Raw genomic sequence first — 16,809 nt, 5'->3', positions numbered from 1 at the left:
TGCGTTAGGACACCTTGCGCAAACGTTTACCACATAAAAAGTGTGTGTGATGGACAGCCTTTGCCACATAGTTTCTTCTACGCACCGTGTGTAATGCATTCAATAACGCAAACGATGTGCACTAGCAATGCTATCACAAACGATTTAACGGGAAAAATTGTGTGTGATGTACTTGTGAATGGAAACGTTTTCCTTGGAGCGACTGTGTGGGATGTACATACGAACGGAAATGTTTAGCGGGGACTGACTGTGTGGGATGTATCTGCGACCGGAAACAATTTCGCCGTATAATTGTATTTTTTAGCTCTACTGTACGTATTTCTGTATTTGAGCGCTCGCCGGTCGCACACGACCTCATTTTGCCGAGCGTGTGTGCTAGGAGGGTATATCCCCGACGGTTTCTGGGTCGTGTGGGAAGGACCCCCCTATCGCCCACACTCACTTGGTGACGGTTCCAAATGCCGTCGCGGAAAGGGGTTAAAAACTGTTTGTTTAGGACCGACGCGCACCAGTGTATTGCAACAGTAGCAGCAGTAGAACATTCAGCAACAGGGACAGCATTATCACGCTCAAGACATTTTAGACATGGTGGTTCAAAGCCTTCCTGAGCGGAATTGATCTGTTGAGCGCGGAGTGACTCGTACTCCTTTTGAAGATCTTCATGAGTCACTCTCAAGTTCTCAAGTTCTTGCTTCCTTTGAAGATAATCATAGGAAAGCTTTTCATGAGTGGTTGAGAGCGTTTCATGACGACTTTCAAGTTCCTCATACTTAACGTGAAGATTTTTAATGTCTTCAATTAAGGACTGAGTTCGAGTCATTTCCGCGTCCAACAGGTCATCGCTTTTGTCTAGCAACTTTTGAATATGTTCCATAGCAGTTTGTTGTTCTATTGCAATTTTAGCAAGTGTTTTGTAGCTAGGTTTAGATTCACATTCAGAGTCATATTCACTGGATGTTTGAAAGTAAGCATCGCGTGAGTTTACCTTGGCACCACGTGCCATGAAGCAGTAGGTAGGAGCAGAGTCATCCTCATCATTAGCATCAGCGTTGGGGACGAGACCATTGTCTTCAGTGTTGAAGATGGACTTGGCGACATACGCTCAAGTCAGCGCCATGCTTGCCACGCCTAAATCGGACTCCTCCTCAGACTCCACCTCCGCCTCCTCAAAAGCACACTCCTCCTCTGAATCCATCTCCTTGCCAACAAACGCACGAGCCTTGCTTGATGAGCTCTTCTTGTGAGATGAAGACTTTGATGAAGACTTTGAAGAAGACTTTGAGGATTTCTTCTTCTTCTTGTCATCAGAATCATATTCCTTGCTCTTCTTCTTCTTCTTCGTCTCATTGTCCCATTGTGGACATTCAGAGATGTAGTGACCAGGTTTCTTGCACTTGTGGCATGTTCTCTTCTTGTGGTCATGAGTGGAAGCTTCATCATTTCTTGAGCTGGATCTTGAAGACTTTCTGTAGCCTTTCTTCTTGGTGAACTTCTGGAACTTCTTCATGAGCATAGCTAGCTCCTTTCCAATGTATTCAGGATCCCCAGAACTGCAGTCAGATTCTTCTTCAGATGAGGAAACAATCTTTTCCTTCAAAGCGCGAGTTCGGCCATAGTTGGGACCATAGATATCTCTCTTCTCAGATAACAAGAACTCATGTGTGTTGAGCCTCTCAAGTATGTCAGACGGATTGAGAGTCTTGAAGTCAGGACATTCTAGAATCATTAGGGCCAGGGTGTCGAATGAGCTGTCAAGTGATCTCAGGAGCTGCTTGACGATTTCGTGCTTAGTGATCTCAGTGGCGCCGAGTGCGTGAAGCTCATTTGTGATATCAGTGAGGCGATCAAACGTGAGCTGGACATTCTCATTGTCGTTTCTCCTAAAGCGGTTGAAGAGGTTGCGAAGAACATCAATCCTTGAGTCCCTCTGGGTTGATACGCCTTCGTTGACCTTGGAGAGCCAGTCCCAGACTAGCTTTGCAGTTTCCAGAGCACTGATGTCTACTACGCAACCTTCTTCTTGTAGACGTTGTTGGGCCTCCAAGTGCAGAGGTTTGTAGGATAGTAGAAAATTTCCCTCAAGTGGATGACCTAAGGTTTATCAATCCGTGGGAGGTGTAGGATGAAGATGGTCTCTCTCAAACAACCCTGCAACAGAATAACAAAGAGTCTCTTGTGTCCCCAACACACCCAATACAATGGTAAATTGTATAGGTGCACTAGTTCGGCGAAGAGATGGTGATACAAGTGCAATATGGATGGTAGATATAGGTTTTTGTAATCTGAAAATATAAAAACAGCAAGGTAACTAATGATAAAAGTGAGCACAAACGGTATTGCAATGCTAGGAAACAAGGCCTAGGGTTCATACTTTCATTGGTGCAAGTTCTCTCAATAATAATAACATAATTGGATCACATAACTATCCCTCAACATGCAACAAAGAGTCACTCCAAAGCCACTAATAGCGGAGAACAAACGAAGAGATTATTGTAGGGTACGAAACCACCTCAAAGTTATTCTTTCGGATCGATCTATTCAAGAGTTCGTACTAGAATAACACCTTAAGACACAAATCAACCAAAACCCTAATGTCACCTAGATACTCCAATGTCACCTCGAGTATCTGTGGGTATGATTATACGATATGCATCACACAATCTCAGATTCATCTATTCAAACCAACACAAAGTACTTCAAAGAGTGCCCCAAAGTTTCTACCGGAGAGTCAAGACGAAAACGTGTGCCAACCCCTATACATAAGTTCACGAGGTCACGGAACTCGCAAGTTGATCACCAAAACATACATCAAGTGGATCACGTGATATCCCATTGTCACCACAGATAAGCACATGCAAGACATACATCAAGTGTTCTCAAATCCTTAAAGAATTCAATCCGATAAGATCACTTCAAAGGGAAAACTCAATCCATTACAAGAGAGTAGAGGGGCAGAAACATCATAAGATCCAACTATAATAGCAAAGCTCGCGATACATCAAGATCGTACCACCTTAAGAACACGAGAGAGAAGATCAAACACATAGCTACTGGTACATACCCTCAGCCCCGAGGGTGAACTACTCCCTCCTCGTCATGGAGAGCGCTGGGATGATGAAGATGGCCACCGGAGAGGGATCCCCCCTCCGGCAGGGTGCCGGAACGGGTCTAGATTGGTTTTCGGTGGCTACAAAGGTTGCGGCGGTGGAACTCCCGATCTATGTTGTTCTCAGATGGTTTTAGGGTATATGGATATATATAGGCGAAAGAAGTCGGTCAGGGAAGCCACGAGGGCCCCACGAGGGTGGAGGGCGCGCCGAGGGGGGTGGGCGCGCCCCCTGCCTCGTGCCTTCCTCGTTGCTTCCCTTACGTACACTCCAAGTCTTCTGGACTACTTCCGTTCCAAAAATAACTCTCCCAAAGGTTTCATTCCGTTTGGACTCCGTTTGATATTCCTTTTCTGCGAAACACTGAAACAAGGAGAAAAAAAGAAACTGACACTGGGCTCTGGGTTAATAAGTTAGTCCCAAAAATAATATAAAAGTGCATAGTAAAGCCCATAAACATCCAAAACAGATAATATAATAGCATGGAACAATCAAAAATTATAGATACGTTGGAGACGTATCAGCATCCCCAAGCTTAATTCATGCTCGTCCTCGAGTAGGTAAATGATAAAAACAGAATTTTTGATGTGGAATGCTACCTAACATAATTCTCAATGTAATTTTCTTTATTGTGGCAAGAATATTCAGATCCATAAGATTCAAGATAAAAGTTTAATATTGGCATGAAAACAATAATACTTCAAGCATACTAACAAAGCAATCATGTCTTCTCAAAATAACATGGCCAAAGAAAGTTATCCCTACAAAATCATATAGTCTGGCTATGCTCTATCTTCTTCACACAAAATATTTAAATCATGCACAACCCCGATGACAAGCCAAGCAATTGTTTCATACTTTTGATGCTCTCAAACTTTTTCAATCTTCACGCAATACATGAGCGTGAGCCATGGACATAGCACTATAGGTGGAATAGAATGGTGGTTGTGGAGAAGACAAAAAGGAGAAGATAGTATCACATCAACTAGGCGTGTCAACGGGCTATGGAGATGCCCATCAATAGATATCAATGTGAGTGAGTAGGGATTGCCATGCAACGGATGCACTAGAGCTATAAGTGTATGAAATCTCAATAAAAGAAACTAAGTGGGTGTGCATCCAACTTGCTTGCTCACGAAGACCTAGGGCATTTTGAGGAAGCCCATCATTGGAATATACAAGCCAAGTTCTATAATGTAAAATTCCCACTAGTATATGAAAGTGACAACATAGGAGACTCTCTATCATGAAGATCATGGTGCTACTTTGAAGCACAAGTGTGGAAAAAGGATAGTAGCATTGTCCCTTCTCTCTTTTTCTCTCATTTTTTTGCCTTCTCTTTTTTTATTTGTCCTTTCTCTTTCTTTGGGCATTCTCTTTTTTTTCTTTTTTTTCATCCGGAGTCTCATCCCGACTGGTGGGGGAATCATAGTCTCCATCATCCTTTCCTCACCGGGACAATGCTCTAATAATGATGATCATCACACTTTTATTTACTTATAACTCAAGAATTACAACTCGATACTTAGAATAAAATATGACTCTATATGAATGCCTCCGGCGGTGTACCGGGATGTGCAATGAATCAAGAGTGACATGTATGAAAGAATTATGAACGGTGGCTTTACCACAAATACGATGTCAACTACATGATCATGCAAAGCAATATGACAATGATGGAGCGTGTCATAATAAACGGAACGGTGGAAAGTTGCGTGGCAATATGTCTTGGAATGGCTATGGAAATGCCATGATAGGTAGGTATGGTGGCTGTTTTGAGGAAGGTATATGGTGGGTGTATGATACCGGCGAAAGGTGCGCGGTATTAGAGAGGCTAGCAATGGTTGAAGGGTGAGAGTGCGTATAATCCATGGACCCAACATTAGTCATAAAGAACTCACATACTTATTGCAAAAATTTATTAGTTATCGAAACAAAGTACTACGCGCATGCTCCTAGGGGGGATAGATTGGTAGGAAAAGACCATCGCTCGTCCCCGACCGCCACTCATAAGGAAGACAATCAATAAATAAATCATGCTCCGACTTCATCACATAACGGTTCACCATACGTGCATGCTACGGGAATCACAAACTTTAGAACAAGTATTTCTCAAATTCACAACTACTCAACTAGCATGACTCTAATATCACCATCTTCATATCTCAAAACAATCATAAAGAATCAAACTTCTCTTAGTATTCAATTCATTATATATGAAAGTTTTATTATACCCATCTTGGATGCCTATCATATTAGGACTAGTTTCACAATCAGAGCAAATTACCATGCTGTTTAGGACTCTCAAAATAATATAAGTGAAGCATGAGAGTTCATCTATTTCTTCAAATAAAACCACCGTCATGCTCTAAAAGGATATAAGTGAAGCACTAGAACAAATGACAAACTACTCCGAAAGATATAAGTGAAGATCAATGAGTAGTTGAATAATTATGTAACTATGTGAAGACTCTCTAACATTTAAGAGTTTCAGATCTTGGTACTTTATTCAAACAGCAAGCAAAACAAAATAAAATAAAATGACGCTCCAAGCAAAACACATATCATGTGGTGAATAAAAATATAGCTCCAAGTAAAGTTACCGATGAACGAACACGAAAGAGGGGATGCCATCCGGGGCATCCCCAAGCTTAGGCTCTTGGTTGTCCTTGAATATTACCTTGGGGTGCCTTGGGCATCCCCAAGCTTAGGCTCTTGCCACTCCTTATTCCATAGTCCATCGAATCTTTACCCAAAACTTGAAAACTTCACAACACAAAACTCAACAGAAAACTCGTAAGCTCCGTTAGTATAAGAAAATAAATCACCACTTAGGTACTGTTGTGAACTCATTCTAAATTCATATTGGTGTAATATCTACTGTATTCCAACTTCTCTATGGTTCATACCCTCCGATACTACTCATAGATTCATCAAAATAAGCAAACAACACATACAAAACAGAATCTGTTAAAAACAGAACAGTCTGTAGTAATCTGCATCACGCAAACTTCTGGAAATCAGAAAAATCTGCAAAAATAGGACGACCTAGATAATTTGATTATTGATCTACTGCAATTGGAATCAGTCTGTAGTCAAGACGAAAACGTGTGCCAACCCCTATGCATAAGTTCACAAGGTCACGGAACTTGCAAGTTGATCACCAAAACATACGTCAAGTGGATCACGTGATATCCCATTGTCACCACAGATAAGCACATGCAAGACATACATCAAGTGTTCTCAAATCCTTAAAGACTCAATCCGATAAGATCACTTCAAAGGGAAAACTCAATCCATTACAAGAGAGTAGAGGGGGAGAAACATCATAAGATCCAACTATAATAGCAAAGCTCGCGATACATCAAGATCGTACCACCTCAAGAACACGAGAGAGAGAGAGATCAAACACATAGCTACTGGTACATACCCTCGGCCCCGAGGGTGAACTACTCCCTCCTCGTCATGGAGAGCGCCGGGATGATGAAGATGGCCACCGGAGAGGGATCCCCCCCTCCGGCAGGGTGCCGGAACGGGTCTAGATTGGTTTTCGATGGCTACAGAGGCTTGCGGCGGCGGAACTCCCGATATATGCTGTTCTCTGATGGTTTTAGGGTATATGGATATATATAGGCGAAAGAAGTCGATCAGGGAAGCCACGAGGGCCCCACGAGGGTGGAGGGCGCGCCCGGGGGGTGGGCGCGCCCCCCTGCCTCGTGCCTTCCTCGTTGCTTCCCTTACGTACACTCTGAGTCTTCTGGACTACTTCCGTTCCAAAAATAACTCTCCCGAAGGTTTCATTCCGTTTGATATTCCTTTTCTGCGGAACACTGAAACAAGGAGAAAAACAGAAACTGGCACTGGGCTCTGGGTTAATAAGTTAGTCCCAAAAAAATATAAAAGTGCATAGTAAAGCCCATAAACATCCAAAACAGATAATATAATACCATGGAACAATCAAAAATTATAGATACGTTGGAGACATATCAAGCACTCACACGGCCATACTGTCCTTTGGTCAGATGACCACAGATGATGTTCTTGGCGGTCGAGTCCAGTTGAATGAACCTCTTGACATCAGCAGCGGTGACACCTTCACCGACCTTGGGAACGTCGTTCTTGACGACATACCAGAGGTTGACGTCAATGGCTTCAAGATGCATACGCATCTTATTCTTCCAGTAGGGGTAATCAGTGTCATCGAAGATAGGGCACGCAGCGGAGACCTTGATTATCCCTGAAGTCGACATAGCTAAAACTCCAGGTGGTTAAACCGAATCACATAGAAGGGGGGGTGAATAGGCGATTTTTATGAAAGTCTTCAAAACACGGGGGCTTTGAAGACAACCAGTAGAAATGAACATATTGATATGCAGCGGAAGGTAGACTACACTAGACAAGCCATAGTCAAGTAAGCAATAAAGTGAAAGCACGAAGACTATCAGCAGCTAGTAGTATGGATCAGGATGGAAGATAGTATGAAGCCAATCAGTAAACAGTCTTCAAGCAGTGAAGACACTCAGATCATGCAAGCAGGCAATGACTTCCCGAAGACAAACTGTAAGTAAAGGGAAGGGAAGGATAGAACCAGTTGCTTGGTGAAGACAAGGATTTGGTAGACCAGTTCCAGTTGTTGTGACAACTATACGTCTGGTTAGGGAGGCTGAGATTTAACTCAGAAGACCGCGTCTTCACCTTATTCCCCTTGAGCTAAGAACACTTAGTCCTCGCCCAATCACTCTGGTAAGTCTTCAAGGTAGACTTCCAAACCTTCACAGACTTCGTTCACTGGCAATCCACAATGGCTCTTGGATGCATAGAACGCAACGCCTAACCGGCTAGAGGATTCACAGTCCTCAAGTGTAACAAGTCTTCAGATCACGCGGACAGAAAGACTTCAGTGATGCCTAACACTCTTTGGCTCTGGGTGTTTTGAGCTTTGTCCTCGCAAGGATCTCTCTCTCAAATGCTTCGGAGGTGGGTTGCTCTCAAATGACAAAAGACGTGCACTAGCTCTCAGCAGCCACCGATTTATCGTGTAGGGGGTGGGCTATTTATAGCCAGGAGGCAACCCAACCTGATTTGTCCAAAATGACCCTGGGTCACTAAGGAACTGACACGTGTCCAATGGTCAGATTTCAAACACACGCGGCAGCTTGACTTGGGCTACAAGTAAAGCTGACTCATCCAGCTCTGGAAAAGATTTGCTCTCATTGCCTTCGCCCGAAGACATAGGATTTGGTTGAGCATCACATCAGTCACTCTGATTTTGTTCACTTGGACCCCACTTAACAGTACGGTGGTTCTTATGACTCAACAAAGAAGAAAAGGAAACTACGAAACAACTATGTCTTCGTACTCCATAGTCTTCATGTGAATGTCTTCTCATGTCATAATCTTCAGTGTGAATATCTTCACAAACCACCATTGTCTTCAATGTCTTCACACATTTTTAGGGGTCATCTCTGGTAGGTAAACCGAATCAATATGGGACTACTACCTGTGTTATTATGCAATTCTCACAAACACATTAGTCCCTTAACCAAGTTTGTCGTCAATACTCCAAAACCAACTAGGGGTGGCACTAGATGCACTTACAAGTACCGCTCCATGCAGCACTACCGCGTTGTCCTTCTCTACTACCGCAATTCCTGCTGGTCGCTCAACACTACGCGGTAGTACCGCTGGTGAGAGCGGTAGTACCGCTCCGGTGGCACTACTGCCTCTCTAACTTGCTCAGTTCAACGTACAGTACTGGAACTTCCATTCCAGCGAAAGTACCGCTCGCCCAAGCGGTACTACCGCTTATGCGCGGGCTAGATGTAACAGTTGGATTCATTCCCTCACTATATAAGTGAGTCTTCTTCCTCTAGTGGACTTACCTCTTCCTCCCCCAAGCTCCATTGTTGCTCAAAAGCTCATTTTTGCCCGATCTCTCTCCCTAGCCAATCAAACTTGTTGATTCTCTAGGGATTGGTTGAGAAGGCCCCAATCTACACTTTCACCAAGAGAAATTTGATTCTCCCCACTAAGCCCTAGCGGATCTTGTTACTCTTGGGTGTTTGAGCACCCTAGACGGTTGAGGTCACCTCGGAGCCACAATCCATTGTGGTGAAGCTTCATGGGGTGTTAGGAGCCTCCAATTCGGTTATGGAGATTGCCCCAACCTTGTTTCTAAAGATTCGGTTGCTGGCTTCAAGGGCACCACTAGTGGAATCATGACATCTTGCATTGTGCGAGGGCGTGGGGAGAATACAGTGGCCCTAATGGCTTCTTGGGAGCATTGTGCCTTCACACCGCTCCAACGGAGACATACTTTCTCTTAAAGGAAAGGAACTTCGGTAACACATCCTCGTCTTCATCGGCTCCATTTATAGTTACTTCTTACCTTTACTTTGAGCAAGTTTTACTTGTGTTGTATCTCTTGCTTGCTTATGTTGTTATTGTTGCTAGCATCATATAGGTTGCTCACCTAGTTGCATATCTAAACAACTTATTTGTCGCTAAACCTAATTTGTTAAGAAAATCTAAAAAAGGTAGTTGCCTATTCACGCCCCCCCCCCCCCCCCCCCCTCCCTCCCTAGTCAACCATATCAATCCTTTCACATAGTCATCAACCAAATCATATACTAGTCAAAGTATACGTCTCCTCATAACCTTATCAACTAGGGTGCATTAGAGAAATCATCATACAATATATATCTCACAAATAAGTCACGTACTTATTGGTACATACCAATAATGATGTTCAAGGACAATACAAATAATTCATGAATACATAAGGAAACAAACATCATCATATTATTTGCCACTAGGGAATATTTTCAATAGACCGGAGCCCGCAACTTCCCCACAACAAACACTGTCATTGAGAAAGCAGAAGCCACATGTCGCGGCTCGGAAGGGGTCGTGGCAAGCAACCACACGACATGGTGTAGAACACGCCAGCAGGAAGACACAACCTACATCTACAATTCACATGGGAGCACCATGCGCCTCTCCCCTCTTGACTCCAGTTAGCGATGTTGGCGATGGAGAAGGCCAAGGATCAGGCCAGGCCCAAGCACACACGGGGGCCGTTCGTTGGGTGTCAATTCATTGGTTTCTTTTAGCTATGATGATTCGGCTACTACTATTTTGATGTCACGCTGGTGGCGTCCAACATGACATTTCTGGTGTTCTGTTGGCCTTGCTTGGCGTGTGTTGTCATGTTTTTCTTTAACCGGATTGTATGAGGCTTCCCTCAGCACCTGGTATCGTTCCGCCGTTTGGCTGGATTTAAATAAAGCAGAACGAAAGCCTGTTTCGAGAAATAGGAGCATCAAACCAAATCAAAGGGCCTCTATATATTCTTATGAAAACCATAGATAGCACCTCTCAGATAAAGTAAATGTTGCTACCCCAGAATCTACAGCCCCAGTAACACCGACAATACTTAGATAGCTTTAACCTTTCCCATCCTTGAATATTGTACAACAGTCTCCTGACATTAGATTGGCTGTACAGAGTCATGTAAGCACCAAGTTCCAGGAGCAATTTGTCGCGGTCAACAATGTTTCGGTTTACATCAAAGGATATGTTCTGTAACCTATCAAAAATTACACATGACTGCTTGTTGGATCTTGTGTATCCGTGCGGGGCTGCAGAATAAGCAGGGGCAGGCATCACGAAAAGTTTCATGAATGGAATTAGGCCAAAGCAGTAGCCCGCTTCTGTGGTAACACAAACACATTTTGCTTGAACGTAAATGACGATCCAAACAATATATATGTTGAAGGAACTTGAGTCATAAAGGGGAAGGGAAGAGAGACATATGAAGAGACAACATGACATGCATAGCTAATTGCCACTAAGAGCAAAATGGTGAGTTCATCTCAAGGAGCTTGGGTAATGGGTAGCGAGGGATCTTACAACTAGGACGGCTTTTTCTTGTGCACGGTTTTTCCAATTCGTTTGAAAACTTGATCTCCTTTCTTCATTTCCCTGCACAACAAATATGAGAACGGTGCTAGAAATTTCCCAAGGTATTAACAAAGGGTCATATACATAAAAGTAAATGCCACAAACCTCTGGTGTAAAAATACTATGAGATAGAACACAGGCAAAAGCAGCATCGTCAAGATGCAGAGAGCCAGGTAGAATCTGTTTGTTTGTTTCTGCACAATGGGATAAAAGTTAACATTAAGTCGTAAGGTTTCTTTTTTCTGCTTATAAAGACAGAAGCGAATTGTATTGTTCAAATGCAAATGGCTATTTTTTTTCATCGACAACGAACATGTTGAGTGCGTAATGTTATGCTATAGTTTGAGAATCTCAAATTGCACTGAAAGCAATGTAGATTAAAGTCGTTTGAAAAGTTATACAACATAATAACCTGAAGGTTTACAGCATACGAAAATGAACGATATTATCTTACCAAAAAGATCTTAAAGCTTAATAACACAACAACAAGCTCTGAATAAAATAACTTAACTTATAAAACGCTATCAGATGAAGCTTAACTGGCTACTACGAAGCTTAATAGCAGTCGAAAGCTCAAAACTAATACTTAAAACAAAAAAATAGGTTAAAAATTCCTCACCCTGCCACCTTTGGGGAAAGGTTTGGAGGCCCCATTGCAAGTGTGAGCATCACAGAATTGGCGCAAGAAAAATTCTGCAAAACAGCTGTATCAGCAAGAAGTCCACATGGGGGAACTATGAATATAGGACCATTGCATTCTACCAGCACTCACCATGAAGACGGCTGGCAGAATGCCCTTGATTAACAGGAAAGCAACTGTCTGCAAGGCTCTGTTAGCAGAAGCAGAAGGGAGTTCAGTATTGCCATTGCAAATACAACTATAAATGATATCTATATAGGTATATAGCGCATCTATTATTTCAACCAAATACTAAACAAAATCAACAAAACCAAGGAAATGTGCAGCAATCTTTTATAGTTATCCCACAATGAGTCATGATCATCTTCTAGTGCTTAACTTTCAGGCAGGTACAACAATCAAATTTTACTAGTCTTTCCATTGGTAAAATGCAACAAGCCTACAAAAGTAGCACAAAACCGACCAAACAAAGATATTTAGAGCAGTTCAAACAAAATAATAAGAACCTCACAAAGATGACGGTTCCTTGCAGCTGCAGCAGCATTGCATTTACTCTTTGGTTTCTTGAACTCCATTGTCAGATCACAGTGAAGTGCTCCACAAAGATCTGCCAAGCACCTTCCTTGACTCTAAGAAAACAATTCAAGATTTAGCATTTCATAACTCTAAACAATAATAAATACACAAAGTTGAATTCACTAATATATATCAAACAAGTTAACTTGTTAATATGAGAACTTCAAGTCAAGTGCATGGCCAAGAAATGTCATAAAATTTATCTTATTTCGCATTGCATCCGTTTTTTCAATGATATGAAAATAACAGACATAAAACGAGAAACATCATACTTGTGCTGACAACTGCATAGGCTATATAAAATTATTACTAAGTAAACATATATGAACCAAATTTACTTGTTTAAGGAATTAATAAATGGGAACAATGATAATAGAAAGTGAGAAGCATACATTATCCAACAGATTACTGTGCCGGTTTGCAAAATGCTGATCGATAAATTTTTCTGCTCGAAAGGATTTCTTGCAGAAGCCACAACGCCACTCGTTCACATCAAAATGGATCTTATGTTGCTCTTGTTCCCGAAACATGTCGTTTTCAGGACGAAGCCTACACTTGCTTGGGAGTTCATATTTCTCCTTTTCCACAAAGGGCATCAAGTACTGCATAAAGAGAGAGTGTTTAACCAGCAATGTCATTATGGATGCACCAATGCAGTGACCAGTGAGCAATCATATTGCATGTCCTACCTCATCAACAGCTTTCCAAGCTGCACGGCTCCGTTCCCTTGAACAATGCACCTCATGTGTGTGTGACTTTGTGTGATGAAGAATCCTGGCATCAAGTAGAAACATACAACTCTTTAGTATTGTGTCCCAAGATTCTGCATAGAACAGTTTAACATCCCATGAGGTGACAAATTTATCTATAGTGTTCATTTGTTAGAACTATGTTATGTGGGAAATTCCTCACCGCTGGCCCACAGGGCCCAGCCAGTATATAGCAGGAAAAGGATGCAGCAAAGGAACCATTAGGTCCCTTGCCGTTTGGATCAGAAGAAAAGCATCTGGATCATCTAGAGGTCACCATCTAGAGCGGTATAAAGTTAAGTTGGTCAAGTTCGAGTAGTTTCCTGTGTCAAGTTAACAGTCCAGTTAGAATAAGAGTATGTTTAGTTTCCATATGTTAGGGATATGTCCACCACAAATTATCAACATTTTCCATAAATAATAACCTATACCCCTGTTATCTTATGATCTGTAACAGTTACAGGCCTACTCACTGACGTCTGGTCAGCCCTCTGGTGTCTCCTGACCAAGGGTACTCCTGTGTAGAGAAGCTCTAACAGGCTATAGGTAATGAGTTACTTAAGAAGATCCCGTCGCGGACCTTATTTGTATTGCCATGCATACACAGAGAAAAACATAAGCAACATATCTTTGTGGCATGTCCAGAATAAAACGTTGTCGTAATTTCAACTGTAGCAACTAGTTTGCGAGCTTAAGTCTAGTACCTGGATCCAGATGCTTCATGCAATTCCTAGATCATAACAAAAAAAAAATCCAAATTAGCCAGACCAGGGAAATCATGTATTCACCTTAACATCAAAGACAACTAGTAAGTCCAACAGTAAGCATGTGTCTTTGGGTAGGCTACGACATGGTTATATCTATAATATCTGAATATTCGTAAAGATGATGACATCTCCAGACAAATTTTTCACCCAGTTCATATACATAGAACCCTAAGGGTGTAACATTTTTCTAGAAAGAATTCATGGAAGGCATAAAAAAATTGCTAGTCTGGCCAGATCAAGGAGTGTGGTGACACAATATGGTATTGCCAACATTCAGCTGAAACGTCTGGACATCCCCCCCCCCCCCCCCCCCCCCACACACACACACACACACAATGCACAATAAAACTAGCTTTTGCCTTGCAAAAGATTTGGACCAGCCCTGTTGATTTAACAAATTGTCAATTGCAAGCATACCACATGTCAGAGAGCAAATTCTTCATGCAAAAGAAGTTATGTAAGCTTGTGTGCATAGCGTTGGGCCTCCAAACCCAAAGAGTAGCAAATATTCTTGCAAGGACCGACACAATAATCACTCGGACGATACAAAGATGGCTTGGACCTTGCTGAGCAGCGTCCAGAACGAACCACATGCCTCACACAGTCACACTAGTGACATGGTCTGTACTCTGTAGTACGACGAAATACTAGGGTTCGCAGGCCGCCCACAAATACAGAACAAAGCTCTAGATTTCACCCCAAAATTCCTAACTTGCTAAATCTGAGCGGTTCAAAGACTGATTTTTACACGAAATAAGTACCCATTTGCGTCGTAACAGCTGGCGAAGCAAGAATTGCGCGTACAAATCCAGAATCCAGCAACAGAGGGGAGGGGGTAACAGTGATAGAGATGTACCTGAGGCGATGCGGCCACGAGAAGCCAAGAGGCCGCGAGGAAAGAGGCGAGAAGGGATGAGTGGGGGCGATTAGCCCAGCTCCTCATCCTCGAAGCCCCTAGAATCGTCAGCCCGGATGGATCTGCCCTCCACTCCGCGCCAGTCAAGCAGACGGGCTGAGGAGGAGCTACTGCGTGCGGAAGGGTTCCGGCGGCGCGGTCAGAGCATCTCCAACCGAGATTGCCTAATTTGACCCCCACTTCTCATCCTCGAATCCATACAAACTGCATCTAGCCATACTTAAGGTGCTTGGCACTCCCACTTAGGCCCTGTACAACGGCAGGTCCTTACGTAGGTGCTTGAGAGAAAAACCCGGTTTTTTTTCCTACAATTGGATTACACGGGTGCTTAGGACGGGTGGCAGAAGCAAAGTTTTGCTTCCGGTGCCAGCCGATGCTTACAAGAAATAACCGCTCACTCAAGTCACGATGCCTTGACTCAGTGCCTCCATCGGCAGGAAAAAAAATAAGAAAAATGGTCCAGCTAGCACCCATACCAAGCACTACGCGTTGTGGATCAAAGAAATTTTCTAGGAGCGACGCAACTAGCACCGGTCTCCAAGCATCAGCGTAGTACAAGGCCTTAAGGTGCTTGGCACTCTAGCTCTGAGGTTTTCCGATGACAATTCTAGTCACACACTGTTGGCATGTAACACACGGTAAATTTCTATCAAAAAACTAAAGCACGAAAGTTGTTATACTCGTGTCACTGAACTTGCCCGTCGAAAACATTTGAAATTGCCATGTAGTTGCACCTAACATATGGGGAAGGCAGTTTTGGCTCTTGGGAACATATGCTCCCTAATGAACAGTAAATTCAAAATAAAAATTTAAAAATTCTGAAATTTCCATAGATGTTCTTGTTAGTGTAACAAGAGTGCTTGCCAATTTTCATGCGAAACGGGATGGCGGTGATTCGTCGGTGAAAAAAACAAAAATAAGTGTAATATTTGGAGGTATCATTTGTCGTTCGACTTGGCTTTTTTTTTTGCACAGATCAAAATACTTAACCTTCCCTGCTAAAAAATTGCACGTAGCGCTTTCGTGTGACAACGATCATATCTATTTTTTCTATTTTTTTACATTTGGAAAAAACATTTTTCACGGGCAGGAGCATATGCTCCCAAGAGCCGAATTGGATTTCCGTAACGTGTGGCACTTATCAAAGTCCTGCATATTTTAGTAGTTCAACATCAATATTACATTGCATATACCTTACACGCACCATATTCTAGATTTTGCCTTTTATGGTTGCGCAGTACGAACCAGCTTCTGCCATCTTCGTTTTTCACGAATACATAAAGTTTGCGTATCATTTCATTGATAGAAGAAATTAGAGCGAGTACAAGAGGTGTACAACACATGGCACAGACACAAGAGGCGTGAACATGGTGCGCGGCGCAAAAAGACATGGGATGCTCAGCTCAAATAGAGAAAAACACAACTAAACTCGCCATCCTGAGAAGTAGCCCACACCAACAACAAGATGACTAACTTATCCAGATCTAGAACCGAAGACACCGCGAGCAAACAAGACAGCACCTTCAGGAAGGAGAACAACGCCGAGACATCGTCGTCGTCCGATCCGGATAACCGACTGAAAGCACAAGTGCTTCCTAAGTGATTTTGGTAATCAATGTCAACATATCTCTGGTTGGACTAATATTTTCATCTAGTATATTTCAGAAAGTTCGGCAAAGACGTGTCATGGACAAGAGGATGTGGAACCCCTTCTAGATGCTAAGGACAGGAGATTGGCAAAAGCTCAAGACTCTTCATTTATATTTTAGTGGTCCAAGATCACATTGAGTCCATATGAAAGCCAATACTATTAAAAGGGGATGAGGTGTTGCTTAATGGTCTACTTGCTCAAAGTGCTTAGTGATATGCTCCAAAACCCTCAACCACTTTCTCAAATTCCATATATGTCCAAAACCTAAAGTCAAACTTGGCCCCACCGATTTGATTCATCCGGCGCCACCGAGTTCACGTGACAGAGCCACTGCCAGAAACCCTAATCAGTTCGGTCTCACCGATGGGATCTCGGTCTCACCGATGGGATCTCGGTCTCACCGAGATGGGCTTGCAAACTCTCTGTTGCCTATTGCAATTG

At 42.8% G+C, this 16,809-nt stretch overlaps 1 protein-coding gene across 2 annotated transcripts; it reads right to left on the bottom strand.

Moving 5' to 3' along the window:
• Nucleotides 1-10,428: 10,428 nt before the first annotated feature.
• Nucleotides 10,429-14,971, bottom strand: LOC123121307 (uncharacterized). Of its 2 annotated transcripts, none has more exons than XM_044541238.1 (10): nt 14,658-14,971; nt 13,739-13,764; nt 12,975-13,059; nt 12,678-12,887; nt 12,216-12,338; nt 11,842-11,899; nt 11,689-11,762; nt 11,175-11,263; nt 11,019-11,090; nt 10,429-10,819 (listed from the first exon to the last, which is right to left on the bottom strand). In XM_044541238.1, exons 1-9 carry the CDS (start codon nt 14,742-14,744, stop codon nt 11,021-11,023), a joined length of 822 nt encoding a protein of 273 aa, XP_044397173.1. In that variant the 5' UTR covers nt 14,745-14,971; the 3' UTR covers nt 10,429-10,819; nt 11,019-11,020. The 2 variants fall into 2 exon arrangements, with proteins under 2 accessions (XP_044397173.1, XP_044397172.1); XM_044541237.1 differs by having other exon boundaries at nt 10,429-10,747; nt 14,658-14,969.
• Nucleotides 14,972-16,809: the final 1,838 nt, after the last annotated feature.

This window comes from Triticum aestivum, chromosome 5D (assembly GCF_018294505.1).
Source record: "Triticum aestivum cultivar Chinese Spring chromosome 5D, IWGSC CS RefSeq v2.1, whole genome shotgun sequence".
Classification (NCBI taxonomy): Eukaryota; Viridiplantae; Streptophyta; class Magnoliopsida; order Poales; family Poaceae; genus Triticum; species Triticum aestivum.
The sequence above is the reverse complement of the archived record's forward strand: the minus strand, read 5'-3'. Positions and strand labels throughout refer to the sequence as shown.

What these genes read in the sequence shown, in the direction of transcription:
- LOC123121307 (XM_044541238.1), bottom strand. Translation starts at nt 14,744, where the DNA reads ATGAGGAGCTGGGCTAATCGCCCCCACTCATCCCTTCTCGCCTCTTTC. An exon ending in CTTGGAAAGCTGTTGATGAG is followed by an intron (nt 12,888 to 12,974) that starts GTAGGACATGCA and finishes CTCTTTATGCAG; the next exon opens with TACTTGATGCCCTTTGTGGA. An exon ending in CTTTCCCCAAAGGTGGCAGG is followed by an intron (nt 11,264 to 11,688) that starts GTGAGGAATTTT and finishes CCCATTGTGCAG; the next exon opens with AAACAAACAAACAGATTCTA.